This window comes from Dermacentor variabilis, chromosome 1 (assembly GCF_050947875.1).
Source record: "Dermacentor variabilis isolate Ectoservices chromosome 1, ASM5094787v1, whole genome shotgun sequence".
Classification (NCBI taxonomy): domain Eukaryota; kingdom Metazoa; phylum Arthropoda; class Arachnida; order Ixodida; family Ixodidae; genus Dermacentor; species Dermacentor variabilis.
This window is the reverse complement of record NC_134568.1, coordinates 285238072-285250125: the sequence shown is the minus strand read 5'-3', so window position 1 is coordinate 285250125 and position 12054 is coordinate 285238072. Positions and strand designations below refer to the sequence as shown.

Here is a 12054-nt window from a genome sequence, read left to right as displayed (position 1 = left end):
ACAAAACTGGGCGTCAGTGTGCACTGGTTCACATGTTTTACTGCGCGGGCAGCCACCCGTCCGAGCGTAAACAAACTCTACCCCACACCGCAATGGCGGCACGCCTATAGGGACAAACGCATGCAACACGCGCGAAGAAACTTCACCGACGTAGTGCCTAGGCAGAGTCAGATATTCGAGAAGCAAAGGCCCCCAGATTTTCTCTCTCTCAGCCGCTTTTAGTCGCGCCTGCGCAGAAACGCCGAGCGCCTCGAGAAACGCCACGCCCAGCCGTACCTACTAGCAATTGTAAATGTTCGCCCGGGCAGCTGTACCTTGCAAATAATCTGCGCAGAGGGCAAAGTTCGTCGCGCGCTGTCTTTCCGTGGCTTAGTTCGCGTTGGGGGGGGGGGGGATGCCAGACGCAGCGAGAAGGCCAATTCGCTCGCTGCTGCTGCCGCGCTACCTCACTCCAGAGTTTTCACAGCGAGTATCCGCGGTCATGGAGTTTGATGTGTTCATGTTTGCTTGTGAGCACGTGAAACCATGCTTGTTGCTTTAGTTAGTATGCCTATGTTTACAAGTTTACACGGCCGATAAAACTATCATTTATACTTCGTATAGCTGTCCCATACTTTGCTATCGTAATCGATGCTTCGCCTTCCGGGCGAAATTGCGACTTTTTTTTCCGGGAAATGCATTTCACCCATTAACAACTTCAGGTTATCTGAGGGCAAGGCGCGCCTGCATGATTTGGAACTTACTAGAATGTTGTCGTTGATTCTATCTGTTGCTTATCTCACCGAAGCTTGTGTAATCGGATTGCATGCGCGACGGGAATAGTGCTGTACTTTCTGGAAGGTATACCAGCGCCATCGATTACGCTGGAATATTCAACGAGTCACACTCTAAAACAAAATAACACCCTTTGGGTTGTATCCTGCCACACAACAATAAACGTCATCTGTCTTGTCCGCATTTCTTTTCTTTAACGCTGCGAGCCCGGTACTTCCCAGTAACGAGCGGCATGCGCGTTATCAGCATCACATAGCATTCCCTACAGGAAAGTAGCACGCGCGGACTCCGGAAATTTCGACCACCTGGGGTTCTTTAACGTGTCCCTAAATAAAAGTACACGGGTGTTTTCGTATTTCGCCCCCATCAAAATGCGGCCGCCGCGACCGGGATTCGATCCCGCGACCTCGTGCTCAGCAGCCCAACACCAGATGGTGATGATGATGATGAAGCCTCAATTAATGGCACAAACCCACTATGGGGGATAGGCCACGAATCGGGTGGTAATTGAATAAATAAAAGAAATTGGTTGATAAATAACTAAGACAAAAAGTAAAATAAATATATAATCCAAGATGACAAATAAACTGTGAATGCATGAGTAAAAATAGTGATCAATACTATAGTAAGTCTTGCGTTGATAGGAATACTAAAAAAGAATGACAATAATAATAAAAAACATATACTTAAGCTTGAATAGGTAAATTTTTTTAATAGTAATACTAGTAGGATTTAAACTTGGCATTTGTGCTTTTACTTTTTGAATTTTCTAGACTGGAAGTAGAAGTAAATCAATTGTGGAAACTAAGAACTATTAACAAGGCATTCTTTTTGTGCCACATAGAAAATAAATGGCTAGGCAAACCTTCCTGTGGCTGTATCCCAATACTGTTGCTCCAAGGGAAAGAATAACAGTGCTGTTTAAAGGCAATCCTACACAATAGCCACTGAGCAACCACGGCGGGTGGGAAGGCAAAATACATTGCTGGTGTCGTCGTCATCCTTATCATCTTTATCGATTCAGTCGACGGGGATCACAAAGGAAGTCGGCGGGTTGGTTGTTCCTTAATAAAACGGCGCAGTCCATTCTGGAGGATCGGCCATGAATCCAACAATACAAGGGAAATTTTTCTTTTAATTTTTTTACAGTTGTAAGCGTTACTGAAAGTGGCTAAAATAAGCTGAACTTAAAAAAAAACCGTGAAGTCATAGTAAAATAAAATATGTGTACATAAAAAGGAGAAAAAAAGAAAAATTTACGAATGGAATTCTTTTTGCCTTGCTCAGAAAATTGCAGAATGCACCACAAACATTTGTCAGGATAAAACCCAGTACGGAAGCAGCAAAAAGCTCACCAATCTCGCATAAATTTTTTTTTTACCTCGTTGCTTCTTTAACACTGCCTGAAGGGCCACGGTGCGGTTTCACCGAGGAGCCTTCATAACCTTCAACAGTGAAAACGCGAGGGACCGAAAGCGTGGATGGGATTGATAGATGTGGCAAAGCAGCTGTTGATTTTGAGCTGCACACAGCAATGGCTGCATGGGCGTCTCTTCATACATTTAATGGGATTCGCATTCTTTTCTTACTTCGGCCGTTTTGAGCCTGCCTGCGTATCTATCTATCTATCTATCTATCTATCTATCTATCTATCTATCTATCTATCTATCTATCTATCTATCTATCTATCTATCTATCTATCTATCTATCTATCTATCTATCTATCTATCTATCTATCTATCTATCTATCTATCCGTCAGGGTAGACAACTTGGGTCACTGCTGGGGTCACTGCTTGGGTCAACTACTGGGGATGCGCTCGTGGTCGCAGTGCCATCGTGGTAGTTCCATCGTCGTGATTCCAGCCTCGAGATCTGACTCACTTCATGACGTCATCGTCACGACTTCTGCACTGACCCAGTTGCTCAAGTTAATAGCTTGGGACACGAGCTATGTGTAGTTGACGAGACGCCGTTGTGGCCGTTGCATCGTCGTCATTCCAGCGTTGTCATCCGACTCTCATTATGCCGTCTTTACCACGCCATCTTTATCACACAGTCGTCATGCGTTCGTTTTCACACCGCGATCGCGATGCCGTCGTGTGCATTTCATGGTCGTGACTTCAGCTTGGTCATTCGATTGCTGTCATGTAGTCGTCGCCACGCCATCGTCATCATACAGGCTTCGTGATACAGTCAACGTCACGCCATTGTCATCGTACACTGGTCATCACATTATCCTCATATACCATTGTCATGCCGTCGTCGTCATACAGTCATCGTCATACATTCGTTGTCATTCCTTCGTCGTGATGCCGTCGGGGTCGTTCCAGCGTCTTCGTTATAAAACTTCGACATACGGCTCTCATCATGCCGTCGTCGTCACTCCATCCTCGTCACACAGTCGTCGCCATGCCATTCGTCCCCTTAACGCCATCGTTTTATCATCATCATCATCATCATCATCATCATCATCATCATCATCATCGTCATCATCATCATCACCACCACCACCATCATCATCATCATCATCCGCAGCAGCAGCAGCAGCAGCAGCAGCCGGGCTACGCCTACTGCAGGGCAAAGGCCTCTCCCATACTTCTCCAACTGCACCGCTCATGTGCTAATTGTGGCCATGTTGTCCCTGCAAACTTCTTAATCTCATCCGCCCACCTAACTTTCTGCCGCCCTCTGCTACGCTTCCCTTCCCTTGAAATTCAGTTCGTAACCCTTAATGACCATTGGTTATCTTCCCTCCTAATTACATGTCCTGCCTATGCCCATTTCTTTTTCTTGATTTCAACTAAGATGTCATTAACTCGCATTTGTTCCCTCACCCAATCTGCTCTTTTCTTATTCCTTAACATTAAACGCAGTGTTCCTCTTTCAATAGCTCGTTGCTTCGTCCTCAATTTCAGTAGAACCCTTTTCGTAAGACTCCAGGTTTCTGCACCGTAGGTAAGTACTGGTAAGACACAGCTGGTATACACTTTTCCCTTGAGGGATAATGGCAACCTGCTGTTCATGATCTGAGAATGCCTGCCAAACGCACCCCAGCCCATTCTTATTCTTCTTATTTCAGTCTCATGATCCGGATCCGCGGTCACTACCTGCCCTAAGTAGATGTATTCCCTTACCACTTCCAGAGCCTCGCTACCTATCGTAAACTGCTGTTCTCTTCCGAGACTGTTAAACATTACTTTATAGTTTTCTGCAGATTAATTTTTAGATCCACCCTTCTACTTTGCCTCTCCAGGTCAGTGAGCATGCATTGCAATTTGTCCCCTGAGTTACTAAGCAAGGCAAGATCATCAGCGAATCGCAAGGCATTAAACCTTATCCCCAATTCTTCCCAATCCAAGCCTCTGAATACCTCCTGTAAACATGCCGTGAACAGCATTGGAGAGATCGTATCTCCTTGCCTGACGCCCTTTAATTTTTATCGGAATTTTGTTGCTTTCTTTATGGAGGACTACGGTGGCTGTGGAGCCGCTGTAGATATCTCAGTATTTTTACATACGGCTCGTCTACACCCTGATTCCGTAATGCCTGCATGGTTTCGACTGAGGTTTCGACTGAATCAAATGCTTTCTCGTAATGAACGAAAGCTATATATAAGGGCTGGTTATATTCCGCACATTTCTCTATCACCTGATTGATAGTGTGAATATGGTCTATTTATGAGTAGCCTTTACTAAATCCTGCCTGGTCCTTTGGTGGACAGAAGTCTAAGGTGTTCCTGATTCTATTTGCGATTACCCTAGTAAATACTTTGTAGGCAACGGACAGTAAGCTGATCGGTCTATAATTTTTCAAGTCTTTGGCGTCCCCTTTCTTATGGATTAAGATTATGTTGGCGTTCTTCCAAGATTCCGGTACGCTCGAGGTCATGAGTCATTGCGTATGCAGGGTGGCCAGTTTTTCTAGAACAATCTGCCCACTGTCCTTGAGCAAGTCTGCTGTCACCTGATCCTTCCCAGCTGCCTTCCCCCTTTGCATAGCTTCCAAGGCTTTCTTTGCTTCTGCCGGCGTTACTTGTGGGATGTCAAATTGCTCTATACTATTCCCTCTTCCATTATCGTCGTGGGTGCCACTGGTACTGTGTAAATCTCTGCAGAACTCCTCAGCCACTTGAACTATCTTATCCATATTAGTAATGATATTGCCGGCTTATTCTCTTAGCGCATACATCCTATTCTTGCCTATTCCTAGTTTCTTCTTCGCTGCTATTAGGCTTCCTCCGTTCCTGAGAGCATGTCATTTTATTGTCGTCATGCCGTCGCCGTCATACGCCTTCGTGGATCCCTTCTTCGTCATTCTATCGTTAATAATGCTATGGTCATTCGATTGTGATTATGCCTCTATTGTCATATCGTCGTCGTCATGCTATCGTGGTCATACCATGGTCGTCATTCCAGCTTCGTCATCCGGTTGCCCCTCCGCCTTCGTCACGCCATTGTCTTCATACCATCGTCGTTATCCTATTGTCCTTATCACCTTGTCGACGTTATACCACCGTTATCATTTAGCAATCGCCTTGTAGTTGCCATGCCATCGTCGTCATACCACCTGCGTCATTCCATAGTCGTCACTCCGTCGGTATCATGCGGTTGTCTTCATACCGCCATGCTCACAGGCGACCTTGTGAAGCCAGTGCCATAGCATAGTGAGACAAAACTGGTCCACGTCATATACCGAGTGTTCTTGCGAAGACTTGCAGTAATTCCTTTAAAAATCATGCGCGGCAGGTAACGTAATTAAATGTTTTGATCTGGATTGCCAAACAGGTGGGAATTACCTGGGCGAGAAATTGAAATGCATAATTGAATAATTAACAAAAATCCACTAATTCTGTTTTAACTGATTTCTTTACAGCACATATTGCATTTCATAAATTGTAGCCTAGGAGTTCGCAAGGTAGATCCAGTTGTAACGAATTCTCAGGATGACACCAGTTTCGAGATATTAATTTCCAGGCCTTGCGAAGAAATAGATTGGCGGTCCAGTTACTTTTGTGCTTCAATGCATAAAACGGCGTTTTGTTGGAGAAGTAAGTGGAACAACAGTCCACTTTTACAACAGGTTTCACTATGCATATCTCGAAAATGATGTCATCCCAAAGAATTCTTTTCAAGAGGGTATGTATGCCTTGCAGTCTCACGAGCAGTAATTTGTAAATTGCTGTGTGTCAATTAAGTTTATTAGTTGAAAACTTAAATAATCAATATTTGTTAATTAGTAGATTAGGCATTTCAATTTTTGTGTAAGTAAAGTCGGCCTCATCGAGTGGACCACCTCAAGGACCAGAACTGCGCTATCTGCCACAGATCATTTTTGAAGATTACTGAAGGTCTTCGCAGAAGCACCCGGTATAAACCGCAGCAACATAAATCTCGTTATGACGACTACAAATGTAAAAAAAAAAAAAAAACGCAACTTCAGAAATACGGAGTGCCGCTACATTGCTCAAATGCTAATCGCATTACTATCGGCAGTCATCATGAGGTATGAGTCCTTTCGCTATCTTTTTTCATTGTTCATTACTTCTTGCAAATTAATTTTCACTTTATCGTGTTTTACAAACTCTTGTGGAAACTTTTGGTGCATTGATATCTCGTAAAAATAAAAAATTAAGAGACAAAATGGGAGAAGCAGAGGGAATTATACCTTAAAAAGGAGCATGGCCACCAACAAAACAGTTAGTGGTTTAGAAAAAAATAACGGTCATATTGTAACTTCTTTTTTCTAGCTTCAGTGTGGAAACCTTACCACAGTATACACGATGACGTAAGAATAGCATGAGCTGAAAGATATCTTGACACCTTTTTAACACGGCTGAATGGAGCGCAAAAAAATAAAGAACAATTCATCAGCCTCCCCCGAATTTATTTATAATCCGGGATTAGAATACGCTATACAATGATGTGCACAGCAAATACCACTAGAGCCCTCGGTGTGGCTGTGTACGCGTACAATAAGCAAAAGATGATAAGGAAGATGGTAAGCGAAGGAGGGCCGGAGGGGGGGGGGGGGAGCAAGGAGACTTCCGCGCAAGCATCAGCTCAACGCTGACAGGAGGTGGTTAGTACGTGAAAGTTCACCTTGACCACTGAACAAACAAACAAACAAGTAAATAGCAGGATTATATATACTTAACACTCGAAGAACACTCCGCGTGACCTGCGGAGTGTTTGAACCGTCCTTCGTTTCGGGGACAGGGGCTTTCGAGGGTCAAGTGATTCGCAAAATGTGTTCAATCGTTTGTTCACGAGCCTGTTCATACGACGTTGAATATTCTTTTTGTCTTTTTTTTAATACGTTGAGCGTGCCGAAAGTGGATTGACTTAGTGCGCTTGTATCTCCTTTCGGTATGCCTACGAATGGTTCGAATTCACTCAGTTTCACAGCGCAATCCGTACGCTTTGTTGCCGACGTAAAGATGTACTTAGCCCCTTCCATCACACTCCTACTGAGGTCCTGAATGCTGCAGACAAGACAAGCTTCCTTGCATGCCTCTTCTACCTTTTTGTTCCAAGTTGACCAGTTTACTTGTCGGTAAATAGAAAAGGAGGAGCTGCCAACCCCAGGATTCTGCTTCTCGACGAGTCTCTTACCATTTTTTTTTTCAAAACGAAAATTTACAGCTTTGCCTTTGCACAGTCCTTTGATGAGACGTCGTGGCGCCTCTGACAGTTTGGAAACTTGTAACCTTTAGCCTGGCAGTTGCCTGCATAATGTTGCGCAGCATGGAACATATCGTAGTATTTCCACAGACGGACGCTCACATGACCTAGCATTTCTGACATTTTCGGCGCTGAAGTTGCTTAAGAACGAATGGCCGGACAGCATGTCGGAAATGACCAACCTTGACATGCGAAGGAAGGCAATCACCCTTAAAGATGATCTTTACGCGTCGGGAAATACCGAGACGGGGCACCTGGAATACCTTTACGTTCTGAAAGTGAACAGTGGGCTATGTTGGGTCTCTCCGTCCTTCTCCCAAGCGACTTCCCTAGAATAGAATAGCATCCTATATACAGAGTCATATCACTCTGGCCGATCTCTCCTTCTTTCTCTCGTGAGAGTTTCGCGGCGTCTGTAGGAGGCATCATCATCGTCATATCATCATAACCATGTGTATCGATGTTTCCTCGTCTTCTCCACATGGGAGCCGTCGGCGGCGTTTGAGCCACTTTGCCATCCGCGGAGTTGTCACCGTACCGTCATCGCTGCCATTATCGTGTCGGGGTCGTTCCGTCGTCGTCATCACGCCTTCTTCGTGCAGTGATCGTTTTCTGTCTGTCGTCATTATCGTCGCGTAGTTGTCGTCGCAGCTGTTTTCGTCATCGGGGTCTCCATCTCCGTCGTCGTTATAGTCGGCGTACTCCTGTTGTTCTTGCAATCACTGTCGTTGCTCAAACTGTATTTGCTTTAAGTGGAACTTTTTTCAGCGAAGCTGTGTATAGCTAGCGCATTTCCGTTGTTCGTCGTCCGTGAACAATGTGCGAACTAGCTCGTTCGCTCCTCCAGGCGCAACCACGCCAACGCGTGAATGCGGTTGCACATTCACGCGCAACCGCTGTAATTAGTTATAATTAGGGGATTGTTTAATCAATCACTTATGCATTTCGATTTCTCGCCCAGGTAATATCCACCTGTTTGGCAATCCAGCTCAAAAATTATAATTGCGTTACCTGCTGCCCGTGATTTTTAAAAGAATTACCGAAAGTCTTCTAAAAAAACACTCGGTATATGACGTGAACCAGTGTTGTACCACTTGGCTATGGCAATGGCTTCTCAAGGTCGACTGTGAGCATGGCGGTATGAAGACCATACGATGCCGACGGAGTGACGACTGTAGAATGACGCAGGTGGCATGACGACGACGGCATGGCGACTACAAGGCGACTGCTAAATGATAACGGTGGTATAACGTCGACAGCGTCACGACGACATGAGGACAATGGGATAACGACGATGGTATGAAGACAATGGCGTGACGAAGGCGGAAGGGCAACTGAATGACGAAGCTGGAATGACGATGGCATGACCACGATAGCATGACGACGACGGTGATAACGGATGCATGGTAGCGACTATCTGATGAAGACGCAGTGACACGATGTTAGGATAATGCAGGCATAATAACAATTGATTGCCGACAGCACTATCAACAACCGAATGACGAAGAAGGAAGGACGTCGATGGATCGACGAAGGCGTATGACCATAGAATAAAGAACCAACGACGTCATGACGTGAGTAAGATCGCGACGCTGGAATGACGACGATGGCACTACGACCATGCACGAGCGCATTCTCTGTAGCCCTGACTGGTAGACAACTTGGGTCACTGGGTCGACCTAACAAGATAGATAGATAGGTAGGCTCAAAACGGCCGAAGTAGGAAAAGAATGCGAATCGCAATAAATGTATTAGGAGACGCCCAAGAAGGCGCTGCATTGTACAGATCAAGATCAACAGCTGCTTTGCTACACCTGTGGATCCCATCCACGCTTTCGGTCCATCGCGTCTTCTCTGTTGTAGCTGGTAATGGCTCGTCGGCGGCACTAGCACCGCAGCGAATGAGGCAGTCGTAAAAAAGCAACGAGATCAAAAAAAAAAATTATGCCACATTGGTCAGCTTTTTGCTACTTTCGAACCTGGTTTTAGCCTGACTGACGTTTGTGGTGCCCTCTTCAATTTTCTGAGCGAGACAAAAAGAGTTGCATTCCAAAATTTTTCTTTTTTTTATATTCACATATTTTATTTTACTATGGACTTCACGTAATTGTAATTTATCTTTAATTTTAACCACTTACAAAGGCAACAAATTTGATTGCACTATTTTAACGCTTGTGCTTCCCGATTCATGGCCGATCCTCCAGAGTGGATTGCGCCGTTTCATTGAGGAACAACCAATCCGCCGACTTCCTTTCTGAGCCCCGTCGAATACATGGATAAAGATAATCATATTGATGACGACGACACCGGCTATGCATTTTGCCTTCCCAGCTTCAGTCTCGCTCACGTTAGACAGACCTACCTCCCAGAATTACATTTTATTAATAAACTGGGCTGCAGGGGGCCCTGTGTTCCAAAGACACGAGTGTATGGCGGAATAGTAAGCCGCGTCGCGGAATAATTTCAACCACTTGGGGTTCCATGTGCGGATAATGCTCAGTTCACTAGCTTCTCATTTTTTTTTCATCTCAGCACATTAGGCTTGCTGCCGTCGCAGCCGGAAATTAACACGTGACCGCGAGCTCTGCATCTAAATTCCATGGCCCCTGAGCACCTCTGGCGGGTACGAATTTTTTCTCCATAAAATAAACACGCCACTGTAGGACAGACTCATGCGTTCAGTCCCGACCTTTATTGCTGTTGTACAGTGCAGGCTTTGCCAGTAGGATTCTTCCTGGTGCTTCCTCGTGCCAGAGCTCGCGCATGTGCCCTTGCGAAGCGACGCCCATCACGTTGAAGAAATGCGCAGAGCTGCTCAGAGGGCTACGCAGAGAACACATGGTCGAACTCCTCACGCGTGCGGTTCTGGCGTTCCTTCATCATGCGCTCGCAAATGAGGCCCATTTGGAAGTTGATGAAAGGAGCATGGCCCAGATGGGCAGGTGGCAAGTCTTCCTCCATGGAGGCCTGCCGAAGCAGCGAACTTACGGGACCTTCTGGAACCCTGGCATTGGACGCGGCCCACTGGAGGCAAAGCTCCTGATGATAGTGTATCCACTGCATCTCCTCATGCATGTTGGCTACTGGGACGCCGGCGGACGGTGAAGGATCCATTTGATGAGCCATTGCCGGAGCAGTCGGTGGGGTATCCGACGAAGGTGTAAGTCTAGGGCGCTTTGCTGATGCCTCGTCGAGTACTTGCAGATGATCCCAGTCGTGTGCTCGTTTCGATGGTCCGGCATCCATCTTGCAGCGATCTGCTTGACTCCAGAGGATTCCTTTCGCTGTCCGACTTCCAGAAGGCCCCAGAAACGTTCGAACGGGGAACAGCGTTCGCTCGCGCACAGATACGGCACGTCGTCTTTCTTTCCACGAGACACCGTGCGGCCGCGCGCTCTCTTTCTCGATGTCGATGCGGTGTCTGAACGGGCAAACCTTTTCCTTGATTGATTGAAAACTTTATTATTCCACCCAGCTGAGGCGCCCGCCTCTTACCCTTCACGCAGGTATGGGGGGAGGAAGAAGCAGTCCCCGCGCGTTAAAGACGGTAAGTCTTCACGGCCTAAACGGCCAGGCGGATTGCTCAACGCTGGTCGTCTTCAGCCTCACTCTGGAGCAAGGCCTCCCAGGTTTCTCTGCTGTCAATCTTTTCCTTGGCCCCTGCAGGGGAACCAGCGGCGTCCCATATTACGTGGTCTAGCGTACCTTCCTGCTTACAAATTTTGCAGAGGGCGTCAATATACATATAGTCCCTCGCCTGAGTTAAGTAGATCCAATATAGTGATGTATATTGTCATGTTGTAATGACGCCGAAGAATAAGATGATGGCAAAACTGTGAGTCACGAAATTCTTTATTGGGCGATCCTGTACCCACACAATAATTAACACTCAAGCGCAACGATAGAGGCGAGTACAGGCGGCGATCGTCCAAATCAGATCTGCGTCAGCTGTGACCAATCTTGTGTAGGGAAGAGGCACCGCCGCAAGCTGGAACGATGATGTGCGGAGGCAAGTAATACAGGTTTTGACAGGTTGAGAACAATGAGTGGACTGGCTTTATTTCACAGTAAAATAAGTTTGCCTAGTGGCATGGTGGTGCCCCTCTCGGGCAGCCACCTCAAGTCCCAAAAAAAGAGCAGGGCCAATCACCCCCCACGTGGACACCACGCGAGGTAACTGAATTTCACAGAAGCGGGGGGAAATCAAGTGGCAAACGGTCACTACAACATCGTGTTCATAGTTTGAGAATTAAGTGTTCTGTAGAACACACACACACCCGAAAAAAAAAGAAAAAGAAATACAGACAATACTGTTTTACGTCTGCCCAGCTTACACACAAGCGTGGCAGGCTTTAGCCTCTCCTCTGGCAACCATTCTCTCGGGACATTATTCTGGGTACTCGGCTTCACCCGCGATCATCATCGTTCATCCCTCTAGCGTTCCCTCTTTCCCCTTATATAGCGAAGAGTAGGTAGAGCACGAAATCTCGGGCTGACCTTCGTTCCTTTTTATAAACCATCATCATCATCAACATCCTATTTTATGTCCACTCCAGGACGAAGGCCTGCGGGCTTCTTTCACACTCGGAAAAACACTTT

The 12054-nt window shown here is 46.2% G+C and overlaps 1 protein-coding gene across 1 annotated transcript; it reads right to left on the bottom strand.

Moving 5' to 3' along the window:
- Positions 1–10140: 10140 nt before the first annotated feature.
- On the bottom strand, positions 10141–10800 carry LOC142573831 (uncharacterized). The gene has a single exon (XM_075683071.1). The coding sequence runs from the start codon at positions 10699–10701 to the stop codon at positions 10279–10281; it is 423 nt and encodes a 140-aa protein (XP_075539186.1). The 5' UTR covers positions 10702–10800; the 3' UTR covers positions 10141–10278.
- Positions 10801–12054: the final 1254 nt, after the last annotated feature.

Bases quoted from the DNA above. Each gene is read 5' to 3' on its own strand.
- LOC142573831 (XM_075683071.1), bottom strand. From the start codon at position 10,701: ATGGATGCCGGACCATCGAAACGAGCACACGACTGGGATCATCTGCAA.